Source organism: Anolis sagrei, chromosome 5, assembly GCF_037176765.1.
Source record: "Anolis sagrei isolate rAnoSag1 chromosome 5, rAnoSag1.mat, whole genome shotgun sequence".
NCBI lineage: Eukaryota > Metazoa > Chordata > Lepidosauria > Squamata > Dactyloidae > Anolis > Anolis sagrei.
Window position 1 is genome coordinate 58,228,585 of NC_090025.1, and position 17,511 is coordinate 58,246,095.

Genomic DNA, 17,511 nt, shown 5'->3' on the forward strand with positions numbered 1-17,511 from the left:
AGGAGCCTCCACCACACTCCGGGGCAGAGAGTTCCACTGTCGAATGGCTCTCACAGTCAGGAAGTTCTTCCTGACTGTTACCAATAGCACTTGATGTCAATAGTTTGTTTGCCTTACTTACAAGAAAAACAATGCAGGTAATTTATTCATCTGATTGAGCTTTTCAACAAAATGCGGAAAGCATGTTCTCATCTCTGTTTCAGGAGAAGAGGCAATCTGAGGCTTGAGGAGTGCGAGCACTGCTTTTGCCTAGACAAAATAGTAATGGTTTAGGAGTGAAGGATTTGCACAACCATTTCAGATAGACACTTAAGAATAAGCAGTAACGAATCAATACTATTTTATAGACCTAAATCCAAGTGCCTCCCCCAAGATGATATTTATTAGAGGTGTGCAAATAAATCGGATCTTGTCATAACTAGGATCTATTTTGTAAGTTTCATACTTATGACACGTATTTCGATGCTGCTGTGCTGTGTGCGAAAAACATTAAGAAATTGAATCTTTTCATGGATTCTATTCTTAAGTTTCAATTTCTTCGGAAGTGCCTGTGATGCAGTTAAAATTCACAGAGCACTCAAGCCCTGCTGAGAGGCAAAGCTAAACCTGTTGGCATGCCTCTCAGACAAGCAGGACTGATGGAGTAGGGAGAGGGAGGTGAAGGCACAGCGATCACAATGTTGCCTTTAAATTTGTGAAGGGGAAGGGCCCATGCCAAAGAATTTAAAAAGCTCTTGCCAAAACTACATTTCTCAGTATGCATCAGAATGAGAAAGGATGAATCAGGAGAGGAAAGAGCAGCTTGTTTCTCCCTAAACAGTTTTTTTTAAAAAAAAACTTAAAAAAAAATCTCTAAAATCAGTAGATGCATGAGTACCGTATATTCCGGCTTATAAGATGACTGAGCGTATAAGACGACCCCCCAGCATTTCCAGTTAAAATATAGAGTTTGGGATATACTTACTGTATAAGACCACCCCTCTTCCAATGCACACCAAATAACATTTTAAAAAAATCAGATTTGAATTCAATATGGTAATTTTAATTCAAATGCTTATGACATGCAGGTTCCTATGAGAGGGACATTGTACCTTATATTGTACATTATAGTTGCCCCTCCTCCCTTGAATTTCATTTACACTCTGGGTCCTTTACATCATGCTGGCAATCAGTTAAAATAAACAGTTGCATTAAATTATCATTTACAACAATTAAAAAACCAGCCGTGGCATTGGCCTTTTCAGCTGCAGCATCACACTATTGGCTCGTGGTTGACAAAGATTCCTTTCATAGAATCCTAAAGTTGGGAGGGACCTCTAAAGGCCATTTGGTCCAACCCCCTTGATTCTGCCTTCTTTCAGGGAAAGCACAACCAAAGCACCTCTGACAGATGGCCATCCAGACTTAATAATAATAATAATAATAATAATAATAATAATAATAATAATAGAGTTGGAAGGGGGCTCTAAAGGTCATCTAGTCAAACCCCTTCATTCTGCCTTTATGTAGGGAAAGCACAACCAAAGCACCCCTGACAGATGGCCATCCAGACTTAATACTATTACTACTACTATTACTACTACTAATAATAATAATAATAACAACAACAATAGAAGTGGAAGGGGCTTTAAAGGCCATCTAGCTCAAACCCCCCCCCCCTTCTGTCTTCATGCAACAAAAGCACAAAGTATGAAAGTATGGTACCTCCTGGGCCTGGAAGTCCTTCCTCACGCTGCCTCTTTCCTCACTGGGCCCAACTGGGGCCCAACGGACCGTCTGGCCTCTTGCCGCACTGCTCCTGGAGGCCAGAGTCAATCTCACTCGAAGCCTCACCGGGAGCAGCAGGGGCGAGCATGCTCACTCCGCTGCGGAGGTCAGAGCAGGCCTCGGCAGCCAGCGCTGGTCTGCGCAGCCCTGAAAGTCAGGCAAGCAGGCTGCTGCGAGAGGAGATTCTCCTCCGCTGCCTCAGCTGCATCGTCTGCTCGCCAGAGGCAACTGGAAGTGGCAGCAGGAGCACTCGCCAGCCACTTCACATGGCTGAAGGCTGGAAATGGAGGGCCTAGGTGGTCTCGCCAGAAGCGGCAACGGGTGCGCTGGCAAGCCACTTCACCTGAAGATGAAGTCAAGGCTCGCCTGCAGACTCCGCTGCCGCTATCATACATCATCGTCCTCTGATATCCGGAAGACAAGACGACCCCCAACTTTTCAAAGGGTTTTCAAGGTTTGAAAAGTCGTCTTGTAGTCCGGTTTTTACGGTATTTCTGAAAGTTGGGGGAGTGATCCCTTATTATCTTGTGTCATTGTATAGAAATTTCAAGGAGCTAGCTCTTGTAGTTTTTTTAATGTTGTTTATAAAAACTGAAAATTCCCTAAAAACCTGTGGATAAGTGAAACATTCTGAAATTTCATGGGCTACCAGTGTTAAATGTGTTCTACTTTTGTAGCAAGTTTCACCTTAATAGCTTTAAAAATGAGGGAGATAGGAGCAAATACATCTGTGCTAAGTTGAAGTTATGTGGTTGTGTGTCATATAGACAGATGGATATTCAAAGGGATTGCTGTTGTCACTTTTGGGGGGATAAATTGTTTTTGTCTAAACTTTTAAAAATTCCCAAAAAGCCATAGATGTGTGAATCTTTCTGAAAAATGTGTTCTACCACTGTAGCAAGATTCATCATAATAGCTCAAAAATGAGGGAGGGAGAAGCCTCTGAAGTTTCCCCATGGATAGTGATGTTTTCCCTAATGTGCATGCACAGTGGTCATTTATGAAATATTAAAAAAATTGTTAGAGTTCCAAAATGTTCACCACAAAATTTTTAGAAACACTTTAGAAATGAAGTGCCAGTGCCCCCTAGTTTTGTAAGTACTTTAAAACCATTTTTATAGATTGTACATGCCTAGTATTTATACAAGTGTTGTGTTATGAATCTACAATTAATCCAATGATGGAACTAGCAATTAGATTTAGGCCATTTCCCCTATCCATGTCAGTTTCCATGAAAATCCCACTTCTCATAGTTAGGTGAACAGGAATCAAATGATGGAATTTCAAGTAAAAATATGCAGTCACAGCCAAAGAAGGACTGCAGAACTAGAAGGACTAGATTACCAGTTGACATTCCCAAACACATCCCAGCACTAGCACATTTAGGAAGCAAGACACACCACATATTTTTTGTCTATATACAATTTTCCCTAAAGAGTCATGATGCAGTTTTACATAGAGAGAGAATTTCTAGAGAAAGGTTCCATGGAGTTGAAGACGTGTATAGTAGAAGACATTAATTTCTGGAAAGATGATAATGAAACATTCTCAAAGGTTGTAGAAACATTTCTTCAGGTAAAATTACATCCGGACTTTCCTGAAAGTTTCTCTAGATAATTTATCTTTTATTTTTAAAATTATTTAAAATATTAGCTGCTTTTTTTCCAAAAAGTCCCTCCATAATAACATATATCCCACATCACAACTGAAAAAAAAATGACCGTGACTTTAAAATGACACCCAATTATGTAACAGCAGCACATAGAATGCCAAAACAAGTGAATAACTCAACTACTTCTAAATGCCAAATGAAATAAAAGGATCTTCATAAGTGAAAAATAAGAAATACCTCATTTTTATTGCCATCTTCAATCCACATTTTCAATTCTTCTTTCACTTTTGTTTCATAATGTCTTGCATCAGTTTTGGTGATTACAATTTGATCCTTAAAAAAAACCTCAGGATCCAGTTCCTTAGTATTAAAAATCAGAAGAAAATGAAATGTGTATCTTAAATATCCTCACATACTATTTTTTGAAAATAATTGCTCTGAAAATGTACTGCTCTATGGGAACCATATGTACTTACGTTTGCTTTTGGCCAGCCTCTCCTAGCTTTTACCATAGTATCATACAATATCACAGTTTCCCGAGGAGATAAAGAAAGATCCAGTGGAAAACCATATCTCTCAAGCTGTAATGCCAAATAAAGAATATCTATTATTTGGAATTATGATAGATACGTTAAATTTGCACTGTGGCGGGGGGAAGGGAGGCAGAGAGATCAATACCGTTAAAACCATTTCTGCATTTATTTATTTATTTACGACATTTCTACCCCATCTTTCTCCACCCCGGAGGGGACACAGGCAACTATTTGATGCCATAAAACAAAGTACAATTAAAATAAACATTTAAATAGAATTATAAAATACATTAAAACAATTTAAAACATTTAAGACAATATTAAGAGAGAAGGCTTTTGGAACATGGCTATACAGCCCAGAAAACGCACAACAACCCAGTGGCAATGAAAGCCTTCGACAACACATTTAAGACAGTAATTTTTCACAAATTGCATTTTTCAACATTCTTTAGAGTTACTTTTTTATGCTTGTCTAATATGATGTTAAACTTACATGATCCACAGTCAGTGCAGCACAGGGATGATAGTGATGGATTGTAAAGTCACCATGATTGAAAGAGCAAACATATTTTTCTAAGTCATTGTATCGTTCTCCATACACCACTGAAAAGAGAATAATCTAAAATAAGTGATTTAGAAATGTTAGGATTATAAAGACAAGCTTTGAAACTGGAATGCTGTCCTATTCATAAATATTCTCTATGTCATAACCTACAACAGGCCCACCTATTACACAAGAGATCTGTTCCTGGACCCTTTGGATAATACAATTTTAACATATAATGTGGAACCCTGCTCATCTTATCTATAATGAACAATGAAGCCATCGTGGTCACTGAAAACCATCAATATTGATCTTCTGATGTAACAATATTGTTAAGAGGAGGTCATCAGAATTTGGTCCTGGATTGTAATACTATGCCAATGACAAAAGCAGACATTATTGATCATAAAATGTCAGTATCAGGGTCAAACAAAGTTGATTGTTGGAATCGTCAGTGGTATTTTTTTAAAAATACATCATAATGAAAAGTGATTATCTCTTTCTTTTTAACTCATCAAAGTGAAGCAGCAGAGGTTGTAATCCTACAGTTGACTTCAGTGTCCAATTATATCCAAGAATCATATTTCCCTTTCATGTTGTGGAATTTCAAACACTTTGGTAAACTTCTATATTTAAATGGTTGGTTCCCGTTTCTGTTTATTCTTCCAAAGAATTCCTAACATTTTCCTCCAATTCAGTATTAGTTAACACTTCTGCATGGTTGTCGGTATGTTTCTCCAGTCTCTCATCTAGCATTTTGGCAAATTCTTCTCCACCAAGCTGTCTTTCTGCATCAATAATTCTCCTAATCACTCCATTGTTTGGGTGCAAATCTTCCACATCACTCCATACATTTTTCCAACAGGCAGTGACCATTTTTGGATTTAATTTATCCATGAGCTAACACAAGGTGCATGAACTAGTGCAAAATATGCAAGGACCATGTGCTAATGCAAGGAGAGTGAGTGAGTATGAACAGAGTGAAGACACAGGCTAGCTAGTACGTAGAGCATGAGCTAGCATGATGACGACAAAGAGATCTCTGTGTATACATGAAGCAGTGCAACAAAAACCCTTCTAATACATGAGCCTACTGTATTCAGAAGAAAAATGAATTTACTCAAGGCATTAGATGACAAACATAAACACAAATCTGCTATTAGAAATCATTTGATTTTACATACATACCTAATTTAACCTTGTATGAGATCTTTTGTACTCTGATACTTTTCTTTTCTTTGGCTCCTTTTGTAACAGGTGTAGAAGAACAAGAATGTTTTGCTAGTACAATTTCAGTATTTTTCCAGTAATTTTTTACTGACTGCAGCCACCTTTAAAAAAACAAAAAAGATGCCACTGTACTTCAAAACAAAATTATCTCAATCTCATCAACTTTTAAAATGAGATGGTAAAGGCAAACCATCTCCGGGTATTCCTTGCCTAAGAAAAACCCTATGGAATTCAGAGGTCACTGTAAGTTGAATAGAGACTGAATCTACTTTAAATCCAGTTTCTGCCTCCTGCAGAATTCTGGGGTTTGTAGTTTAGTGAGGCTGTTAAAGGCCCCTCCCTAAACTACAAACCCCAGAATTCTGCAGGAGGCAGCAACCGGATTTAAAGTGAATTCATTTTCTAGGGTGATAAGGTCATAGAGGTGATTTCAACATGCATACTTTGCTTTGTTTCTTACCCATTCAGATTCATAAGTAGTTTATGGCAATTGATTGACTATAATGACCATAATATAATGGCTAGGATAGTGAGTTGTGATCTTGAAGCTCTCAACCAGGTTTGCACAACTTGGCAGTAACAAGGGGCCAAAATTAAAATAAGCTAAACCTCTTTGGGCCAAAGATAGGCATTTAGCACCTCATTCATGATTTGAATGTAAGTTTATTCCTCATAAATGAGGAAAATGAACAGCACGCAGTTGGTGGTTTTTCCCAATGGAGGAGGAAGAGTTGATGACAAAGGCAACTGAGAGGCAAAGAAAAAGGAAGAGTGGTATAGTCTGGTTTTTCCCTTACCAGTCAGGGAAATTAATGGTATGGAGTTGTCAGTTTTGCCACCTGATTAGATAGAAACAGCAGAGACAAAGAGAAAGAATGGCAGAGGCAAGAACTAAGGCACTTATTTTTTACCACCTCCCTAAAATTTTATCTAATGTTCAATTTTAACACAACCTGAAGCCCAGGATTCCACCCCCACAAAAAAAGTCTGATATCCCTTCACATTTCATAACTACTCCCCTCTAATTCATCCTGAATCTAACAACCTCTACAATTCATGTTTCCTACTGAGATCAGTACTTCCAGCATTCTGAACAAATCTGTTGGTGACACTGCCTTTGCCACAGGTTAGTTTGGTAACTTTTGTGCATATGGAAAAGAAATAAGTAGAGGCAAAACGCTTTGAGGGAGGAAATGACGGGTTCCAATTGAAACTCGGCTGTAGTGCTGTGTGTGACCTCCCTTTCTAAAGCTTGACTCGGAGCATCTGCGGGCCACACCAAATTGTGAAAGCTGTATCTGCCCCCTGGGTCACATGTTGTTAGGCCTGCTCTAAACAGAAGCTAGATCATGAAGCACAGGCTCTGAAATATTGAGCTGGGTGGAGGGCAGAGCGCAAACAGCCACAGAGAGCACCCAAGGAAAGCATTGCACCACCTGCTTGATGCTATGTACCATTTTAAGTTTAAATATTTTGTGACAATATATGAGCCAAGCAGTTCAGTTCACTTCTGTTCGTGTACCTTTGGGGGCATGGACCCAATCAAGGTACACGAATGATGAAAGGCCTCCTCTTTAACCATTCCGTTCACTGCATTCCTCCAAATAATGAATCAATAAATGTTATTTTCACAAATGAAACTCCAGCCTCACTTCCAACAGCTCAGTTTCACAACATTAAACCTGACTCAGCAGTTATGTTTAGGAAATGAAATCATATCATTCAGAGTCTGCACACATCTTACTCTTCAAGATGCTTGGGGTTGCTGATAGTTGCAGAGAGCGCTAAAAATGGGCATCGAATCATAACCAGAAGATGCTCCCAAACTTCTGCTCCAATTTCACCTCCAAGACAATGTACCTGTGTAGGAGGATGGGGGTGCAGGGTGGGGAATAGGCTGAATGTAATATGATTTGGATACATGTACATTTTTCCTTCTTTAGCACATCACACTCCCAAATATTTTTCCATAGCAAATTCCCCAATTTCACACAGAGGGCATTCTCCTCATAAATCTCTGTTTCTGGGCTTATTGTCAGACTGGTATCACCTCATATCTCATTTTGCTTTTTCCATATTTGTATTTCCAGTTGATACAGAAATCTAAAGGCTGTACATGGTAACTCAAAATACATGACCTTTAGAAATAGTACTGTTGGAAATTACAACCTTCTTCAAGTCTCCTCTAGTAATTTATTAATATATTATTCTGTTTGTTTGCTGTTTTGTATATATGTTCTGATATGCAGCTTCTTTTGCTCTATGTTTCCTAAGAGGTTGTGGGAAGGGCTGCAGACCACATGACTCGATCTGAGACTGCTCAGACCTTAGACTCCATTTTAGTTTTTTTCTTCTTAGACTTTGGACTGCTAAGAGCAAACACTCGCTTGATGTTTGTAAGAGAGATGTTCCTAACCAGATGGGACAGAGATTATCTCAAACATATCTGAAACTGGACTGATAAGCTATAAACCCATGTTATGCTGAACACATGAAAGTTGCTAATAAACCAAATATGTTATTTTACCAAAGTCAACTTCATTTTCGTCTCCTGGGTGCATGTTATAAAACTAGTTGTTTTATGGGAGAGTAGATATATTTTTGGGCACCGAACAAACACTTCTGAACACTGCTATTTTATGCACTGGCATATTCTCTATTCCTAACAGATCAGAGACAAGTTATTCAGTCTAACAACTGAAGCCAAATTGCCTTGCATCCTTACATCTGATTGTATACCACTTGAGAAGATTCTACTCAAATGGGTTTTTGGTTCTTCTCTGAAAGATCAAACTTTTCAAAAATGTTATGACCTCCAAATGGTTGTGAATGCCATTATCCAAAAGTACTACAGTAGAGACCAAGCCATCTCTTCCCCTCAATGTCAAGCTGGTCCTTCTCAAATATGTCCAATCTAATTTAGCCATGGTCCCATTGAAAGAGATACGTTTCTTCATCTGAAGATGTACATAGTTCCATTTTTTTCTGAGTCATGCCAAGGTTTGAAACACAGGCTTTGAAATCCAAAGATACAGCATGTAGCAATTAACATTTCATTAATTAAATTATATATAACAAAAATATACCTCATCAAATATAACATATCTTATTTTTTTGGTCCACTCTTGGCGACGAGGTGAGAGCAATAAGATTTCTAAACACTGAGGCACTGTTACCAGTATCTGAAACAAAACATTGGTTAATATATAAAATACATACTACTAATAAAAGTCAGGAAATGACCCATGAAAATAGAACTAGGTCTTGACTAAGCTGTATAAGCAACAATCCTCTAGATTTTGACACTCAGTGCCACTACTATGACGGGAACAGTCTCGCTCCTGTCCTTACTGTCCTCCTTCTGTCCCCATCATGGTGACAGCCTCTGAGAGCAACATGGCTGGTGTTCATCACTCATCATCCAGAGAGATGTTGCCTGAGGGAAAGGCAAGGGCAACCAGAGAAAGGAAAGGCGGATGAAAGGAGAATATTTCTCCTCTTTCCCTTCTCCCCTCCTCTCCCCTTCCTCTTCTCAAATCACTTTGGCACCCTGGCCTCCACAAGAAATTGGGGACTGGTTGTAAAAACCGTCATAAAATAGATAAAATGTCCATGTAGAATCATCCATGGTTGAAAAAAACCAATGAAACAACAAATTCAACAAACATAATTTACATCTTACCTGAGAATGCAAAGCATCATAACGATAATCTCGTGTAAAAATGCCACATATTGCAAGACCATCCGGCAGTACTTTATTAAATCGATTGTAAATAGTCGCACACACTTGATTTACAAGAGCCTACGCATTCAGGACAAATAGCATATTAGCAACATAAACTTAAAATACAGTTTTATCAGACAAAATGTAAAAAAAATAACAAACATAACACAACATGCACTGTATGAGAAAAAGAGAAGAGTTACACCTATATCTTTAAATAATTAATGGTTGGTGTGATGCAGATAGTGTTAGCTGTAGAAGCTGTAAATAACACCCAAGCACTTGAGATCTAATTTTTATTTTCTTGAAAAAAGCAATGGGTAATTTTAGGAATTTTTCACAAACTCCCCAAAAAAACTTTGAAAATTGTAAAGCTGTTTGAGACTTACTTTGTACAGAATGTGCACATGATAATCTTGCATAAAACAGCATTTTTTCCAAAATACACTGTACTTTTCTAAATTTTGTGTTGAAAGGAAAATGCCGTTTCTTGCCCCCAAATTATGTGTATTTTGCTCAGAATACGTCTGAACTATAAAGATCCTTACTAGTCAATGACTCCCTTTTTCAAGCTTTCCAAAAATACAAGAAACAATTTAGTCTTTTAAAAATATTGTCTAATATCTTTACATCTCTTATGAGCAATAACATAAAATTTCAAGTATATATTCTACTAATTATTTAAAAAATGAAACAAATTAACATTGGAATCAGATATATTTTGAAATCTTAATTAGGATTTCCCTTAGTTCTTATTATGTAAAAAAATAGAGCAAAATGATTATTTTGCCACAGACATGGAATATGACACGCAATTATTTTAAGGACTATTCATATTTTACAAATTAAAAACTTGTTTCTGACCTTTGTGGGTGCAACATATACAACCACGCCTTCACTACCATCTCTTAAGATTTTCTCCATACAATAGTAAGAAGCATATGTTTTGCCTGATGATGTAGGAGCAACAATTACTGCAGATTCATTATTATCCACAATGTCAAGAAGTTCCCTCTAGAGATAAACAGGGACATAAATGCATATCAAGAGCATATACAAATAATATTCACAAGTACTGTACCCACATCCTTGAAAAGGGAAAGGATTTTCATTTTTATCATAAAAGCCAGTCAACTGCCATGGAATGTTTTGCTGTCATGTGAATACATAAAGAACAGCACCTTTTTGCCACCAGCACTGTGTTGCACAAAATATAGGCTAGCATCCTGTTCAGCAGTTATGATATTATTAGCTGCATTTAGGATGTTACAACTACAGAGTACTGACAATTACAATCATGAATGACCAGATGTTACCACCACAAACTATCCTGTGGACTAGAACATGTTTTCCTCTGATATATTTTTGGAACTGAATAAGTGCTGCCCTAGTGATACAAAGTTCTAACCAATTGATATTGTAAGCTTCTATTCAAATCCATAATTCCACCAAAGGAGGTAAGCAACTGTGGTAAGAACTATTTATGAAGGGTCTTGTAATTCTTTAGAAAACGATTGTATGTGTTTATCTTCCACATGAGAGAAAATTGACTTATTGGGTTGCATGAATCTTTGTGTGTTGGCATTTGGCTATGAGTGTCTGAAAGGGGGCAATGTGACTTTTTCTTGTCTGTTAGGGCACTCAGGTGAACTACTATATTTCACCACACAATAATCACACTTTTTATAATATAAATAATAAAAAAAACTTTATTTATACCCTGCCACCATCTCCCAGAGGGACTCAGAGCGGCTCAAAAAGCACTCAAAGGTGCAAATGCACAAAATACAGAAAGTGAAAAGACAATAACACAAAAGCAATAACAACCAACATAAACATCACAACCCCACCCCGGCTTAATCCCTTTTTCTGGCTGAAAAGGGTGGTGGTATATGACTATTATGCAGTGAAAACAATTCCAGCTATAGGAAGAGAAAGGAAGGGAAGGGAAGGGAAGGGAAGGGAAGGGAAGGGAAGGGAAGGGAAGGGAAGGAAAGGAAAGGAAAGGAAAGGAAAGGAAAGGAAAGGAAAGGAAAGGAAAGGAAAGGAAAGGAAAGGAAAGGAAAGGAAAGGGAGTGCCCACACAAGCAAGTGAAGCTACACATGTGTGCGCCTGCCCCATTGGAGTTATGGTGCTTCATTCAGTGTGAGTAAGCGTCACTTGCCTGTGCACTTGGCTCATTGGAGATACACAGCTGAGTAAATCCCTGTAGCTGGAAAGGGAGCACATGCACGGATGACTGAAAGTTCACTTAGCCACATGTCTGCCCCTTTGGAGCTACAAGCCTTCAAAATACCATTTTGGGTGCCAAAAGGGTGTGTGTGCAAGTATTGCATGATGGCGACTATTATGTGGTGAAATCCAGTAGTATCAGAGTTGGAAGAAGGTGACTTTTCTGTTTGTTGAACATGAAGTTACAGTTCTGGAGAACACAGAACAGATGGGATTTGTTTAGGACCTACTGAGCTTCTAAAATTGAATGGGATTTCAGAAATATATTTTCCAGGTATGGGAAAACATGCATGCCCTGCAGACTCAAGTGGGCCACAGGGGCTATAATTATTTCTTCTTTCTCAAGTGCAAATAAATAATCCTAATATATATTATCTGCTGTTGCTGTAGATGCTTTAGGAATCCCCATTCTGTCTTCTTTCTTAGCTTCTATATTTTTTCATGTCAGGAGTAGTGGGAAGCTGATAAAGAAGGTGAAAGGTTTCCTCACATATCTTCAGAAAAATGTAGCAATAATAGAGGATTGCATTGTTCATACCTGCCATGTATCAGGAATAAAATGTTGCACTCTAGGATCAGGGTCTTTTCTTTCGTCCCGTATAAGAAAATGGCTCATCCACTGCAGCTGAAACCGAGAAGATCCTATGCCAACAGCACACTTTGAAGACTTCCTTTTAAGTTCTCTTTTTTGATCTTCTGAAACCTGCAGGAATTTAGAAGTTTCAGACACATATTCTTCATTGCCCAATGAACAGGAGAAACTAGCACTGCATTGTTTTAAACCATTATTTGACACTTTTTTCTATCACGCAAATAATAAGATATCTGATTTAATACTTTACAGTATATAATCAAAAGAGACAGAGCTTTCTTACTCGTAAGATGGTTGCTTAGAATTAACGATGAAACAGGCATTTGTTACTCGTAACAAATTAGCAATGGAACAGGCATTTGTTACTCCATGATGCAATATACAGGAAATGTTAATTAACTTGGAAACATCTGAGGTACATTTTCCAATGTTGCATAATGACACAGTTACCTTGATATATTTTAAAGATGTTGCCAAGTTGTCAAATCCAAGGCTAAAGAGACATTGACCAATCTGTTGGAATTCAATCTCTTTCAATAAATTGAGATGGTCATAATTTACAATCAATGAATGGATCCTTCTCATCAATTCAACTGCAATATTTAAGTCCTTAGTTTTGCATGTGGAAAGAGATACATAAAAATATTCCCAAAATGGTACTCAAAACTATTCAAAATTTATAACTTCTCATTCAGCTCATAAAGGTGACATCTGATATTGTTTAGCAATTATTATTATTATTATTATTATTATTATTATCTTTATTCATATCCCGCCCCATCTCCCCAGAGGGACTGGGGACGGCTTACATGGCAACACAATTCAAATGAAATACATACATATGCACAGAATTTAACCAAAAACAATACATTAAGTGACAAAATTTACAAAACATTTGCAACAACAGGTGTTAACATAAAGCACTACCATAATTTAACAATAAAACACAGTAATAAATTGTAGCTAAAGCAACTATACAAACCAAGCTTACAATCCAGGCCACAAGACAGATTATAAATATCAGTATTAAAATGCCCGGTTAAATGTCATTTAGGTCATCCATTATAGGTGGTACCTTAACCATTTTCAAAGGCTTGCTTAAATAGCCATGTCTTCAACTCTCTCTGGAAAGACTGAATTGTAGGAGCCTGCCTGATTTCCCTGGGGAGAGCATTCCAAAGCCAGGGTCCACAGCCAATAGGCCTTCTCCCTCGGCCCCACCAGCTGCATTTGAGACAGGGGCAGGACCGAGAGGAGGGCCTCCTTGGCAGATCTTAAGACCCGTACAGGTTCATAGGAGGTCATAGGCCGGTAATAACCTGCACTTTGAATTGGGACCGGAAACTTACGGGCAGCCAGTGGAACTGCTTTAGTAGGGGCGCAGTGTGCTCCCTATAGCTAGCCCCAATCCGTAACCTAGCTGCCAATCTTTGTACTAGTTGTAATTTCCAGGTTTTCAAAGGCAATCCCACATAGAGTGCAGTACAGTAATCTATTTGAGATGTAACTAAGGAATGGACCACTATGGCCAAATCTAGCTTTTAGAGGAATGGACACAGGTGGCACACAAGCTTTAACTGTGCTAAAGCCCTCCAAGCCACCATCAACACCTGGGTCTCCAGGGTCAGTGCTGAGTCCAGGAGGACCCCCAAACTGTGGACCTGTGTTCTCAGAGGGAGTGTAACTCTATCAAGCACAGGTTGCCACCCTATACCCTGATTGGCCTCACAAGTGACCAGGAATACCTGTTTTGTCTGGATTTAGCTTCAGCTTATTAGCTGTTATCCAGTCCATCACAGCTACCAGACACTGGTCCAGTCCTAAAACCAGACTGTGACAGATCAAGATAATTGGTTTCATCCAAGAATCCCCGGAGTTGATAAGCCATCACTCACCCTAGAACCTTGCTCAAGAAAGGGAGATTGGAAATGGACTGGTAGCTATTTAGGGCTGAAGAATCTAGGGATAACTTCTTCAGGATTGGTCATATTGTTGCCTTTTTTTAGGCTTGTTGGTAACTGTCCCTGTTCCAACAAGGCATTTGTAATCCTCATGAGCCACTCGGCTAATCCCCCACTGGCAAGGTTGATAAGCCAGGAAGGGCACGTGTCTAGAGCACATGTGGTCGCTCTTACAGATCCAAGTTAAATTAAGTGTTGGACTAAGACAAATATATTCAAAATTCTTCCTCAGCATTAATCTTGCTAAGTATGCCACCCTGATGAAAGTCAGGATATAGATGTAAGAAACAGGCAAATAAAAAATTAAGTTGTACATTATTCAATGATTTCTCAGAAGAAATAATTCTGAAAGAGCATGGAATCAATGAAGCTTACCATGATGTTCTAAAGCAACTCTTCTTGAAAAGGATCATCAGTAAAACCTAGGCAGATGAGGAAGTTAGGCAGAAGGGCTGGGCTGTAGTACAGCTGGTTACTCACCAGCAGCAATAGATCACTGCTGACCAGAAGGTTGCAAGTTCAAAGCCCGAGTCGGATTGAGCACCCAACTGTTAGGCCTAGCTTACTAGCTTATCTAAGCAGTTTTCAAACAGCTAAACTATGAGTAGAGAAATTAGGCACTGCTTAAAGCGGGGAGGTAATGCTGGTGATCAAAGAACAAGCAGAAACTACTACAATCAAAAAAGCTCCAACATGAAAAGTTTGGAAAGCTTTGCTCTAGGAAGACATTTCTGTAACAATATCTGTATGTAACAATAGAACAATAGAATCATGTATTCCATACCTTCAGTCCTGCAGTTTTCTGTCCATATACTGAAGCAAACATTCATTGCAGCCAATTCAGCACTACATTTCACAGATGCACTCTGACATTTTTGCAGAAAATCTTCTAGATACTTTATTCCAGACATCATATTCTCTTTTATTTTTGTTTGGATTGACACTGAAAGAGTAGCCCATTGATGTTCCTCTTTTTTCTCTTCTTTGCTTTTCCTTCTTTTTTTGTTTTCCTCAATAATAATTTCTGCTTTTGTCTTCTATGAATATGAATAACAGAATTTCAAGTCATGGCTCTTATCTTATATCAATTCTGTAAAGTTAAGGTTGAAAAGACCCGTTTCATATAATGTTTAAGTTTTATATTAAATTATTTAGAAAAGGCAGAAAATCCAATTGAAAGAATCTAGCTTTGGTAACACAGCAATATTGGTACCCAGATCAACAGGAGAGAATTGCAGACTGAAATTGAATATGTGGACAAGACATTATGAGAATACAGCTGATGTTTTCAAGTGGCCTCAAGGACCAATTTTATAGTACCAAGTTAATAAATTGCCACCTACTGTATTTTGCCAAGTTTTTTTGTTTCCTGTAACATCTGAGGTATAGAGGGCACTATTTTTAAAGCAAGGGGTGAATAAGAAGTCTAAAAGTGTGCTCCCAGGGCAAAAATGATGAGGCCAGGTTAAAATGTCCCATAGAAAATGTGTGAGAACATTTGGCTACAAGAAAATATATTTAGCTGGGGAATGCAGTACGGGATGTGTGGCTGTCCTGGGGTGCTACTATGCCCTACTATCTTTCCATAGGTAACCACTCCTGCTTTAAAATAATCTCAGTCAGGGAAAATATGAGGACCTATACTCTCATCTCCAAAACTGTAGTATTTGAAGTCACAACTCATGGAGAGTGGAAAGAACAGACTGCACAGTAGTTCTGTTAATTAGCAGTGATGGAAGATGAAAGAGCGCATGGAAATATTGGCATCACATAAGCTGATAGTCCACTCAGGTTTGCGTACTATGTGGATCGTTCTAATTGTTCTATTTTATCTTAAGAGACAGACTAGTAGACTTCAAGCTATGATATGTTTTAGATTTCAACTTCCAGAATTCCTGATCAGTAGTGGCTGGTGTTTATTTTGTAATTGAAGACAAAAGCATCTGAAGGACCAAAGTTCAAGAGCAACCAAAACAAAGATAGTACAGGTAATGTTCATAAGGCAGAGGAGGTCATTGTGCCTATGGAAAAAGAAGACAGGAGAAGCGAAACTCTTTCCTGCTGAAGACAGCAATGTGTGTGAGTATTGTGCCTTCAAGTCTCCTGTCAGCTTACCAGTTATAATAATAATAATACAATAAACTTTATTTGTACCCCGCTACCATCTCCCCAAGGGACTCGGTGCGGCTTACATGAGGCCAAGCCCAAAGTACATCAAACAAAACACCAATAAACACAACATCAATAAAACAGTCAATAAAATACAAATCATATAAATCACATAAACAAAAAACAATCAATAGTGACATGTAAACAATTTTGAAAATGGCCGGGCCAAATGTAATAGATTAAAATTGAAAATATGCTGATGAGATCAAGGTAAAATATAACCGAGATAGGATTTTTCAGAGAGAAATGAGGGAACACAGTCCATCCTAAGTCAGTATTAAAATGCATTGTGAGGCATATTGCTGAGAGTTCTCCTTATTCTGGGAAGGCACAATGGAACAACCACGTTTTCAGGCTCCTCCTAAAAACTGCCAGCGTTGGGGCATGTCTAATGTCCCTGGGAGCATTAGAGTCGGGGGGCCACCACCGAGAAGGCCCTCTTCCTCATCCCCACCAATCGCGCCTACGAAGGAGGTGGGAGCATGAGCAGGGCCTTTCCAGATGATCGAAGAGATTGTGTGGGTTCGTACACAGAAATGTGGTCACGCAGGTAGGCGGGTCCCAAACCGTTCAGGGCTTTGTAGGTAAGAACCTGCACCTTGAATTGGGGACCGGAAAATGAACGGCAGCCAGTGGAAGTCCTTAAACAGGAGGGTTGATTGCTCTCTGTTATGACTCTTTGTAGCTTCTATGATCAAATGGGATATCCCTTTAGGATACTTAGGCCTCAGCATGGGTTAAAATCTGCCAGAATATACATCTTCATAGTATATGAACCAAAAATGGGAAGACCCAGAAAATAAAGAAAAATGGGAAGACCCATGAAAATAAGCTATTTTCATATTTGTTCAATTTCATATTGAAAAGTGGGGAGGGGAGCATTGCACACCCAAAATTTTCCAGCCTATGTAAGGTTTCTTACCTCTGCTGTGAAAATGAGGCTATAGCACAACAAAGTAAATGAAACCAGTAATGGAGACTAAGGAGATACTCTAAGACAAGTTCAGAGGTTATCCTCCAGCAACCCTTTCTTATACATCTCCATTGAACCATGGAGTGGAGTTTTGATCCACCTCGGAGTAGGAAACCCAATGTGGCTCCTTATCCAAATGAATAACTTGCATGTTCTTGGTCACTGGATGTTCC

The 17,511-nt window shown here is 38.5% G+C and overlaps 1 protein-coding gene across 1 annotated transcript in view; it reads right to left on the reverse strand.

Annotated features, from left to right (window-relative positions):
- Window positions 1–17,511, reverse strand: part of DDX60 (DExD/H-box helicase 60) — a 67,167-nt gene that overhangs the window by 22,403 nt on the left and 27,253 nt on the right. The window contains exons 14-25 of the mRNA XM_067468714.1: window positions 14,974–15,233; window positions 12,686–12,848; window positions 12,182–12,346; window positions 10,275–10,424; window positions 9,369–9,488; window positions 8,773–8,868; window positions 7,431–7,546; window positions 5,645–5,787; window positions 4,406–4,515; window positions 3,856–3,960; window positions 3,617–3,739; window positions 122–249 (exon numbers count right to left, since the gene is read on the reverse strand). Coding sequence (XP_067324815.1) covers window positions 122–249; window positions 3,617–3,739; window positions 3,856–3,960; window positions 4,406–4,515; window positions 5,645–5,787; window positions 7,431–7,546; window positions 8,773–8,868; window positions 9,369–9,488; window positions 10,275–10,424; window positions 12,182–12,346; window positions 12,686–12,848; window positions 14,974–15,233 — 1,679 coding nt within the window. The remainder of the gene's footprint in view (window positions 1–121; window positions 250–3,616; window positions 3,740–3,855; window positions 3,961–4,405; window positions 4,516–5,644; window positions 5,788–7,430; window positions 7,547–8,772; window positions 8,869–9,368; window positions 9,489–10,274; window positions 10,425–12,181; window positions 12,347–12,685; window positions 12,849–14,973; window positions 15,234–17,511) is intronic.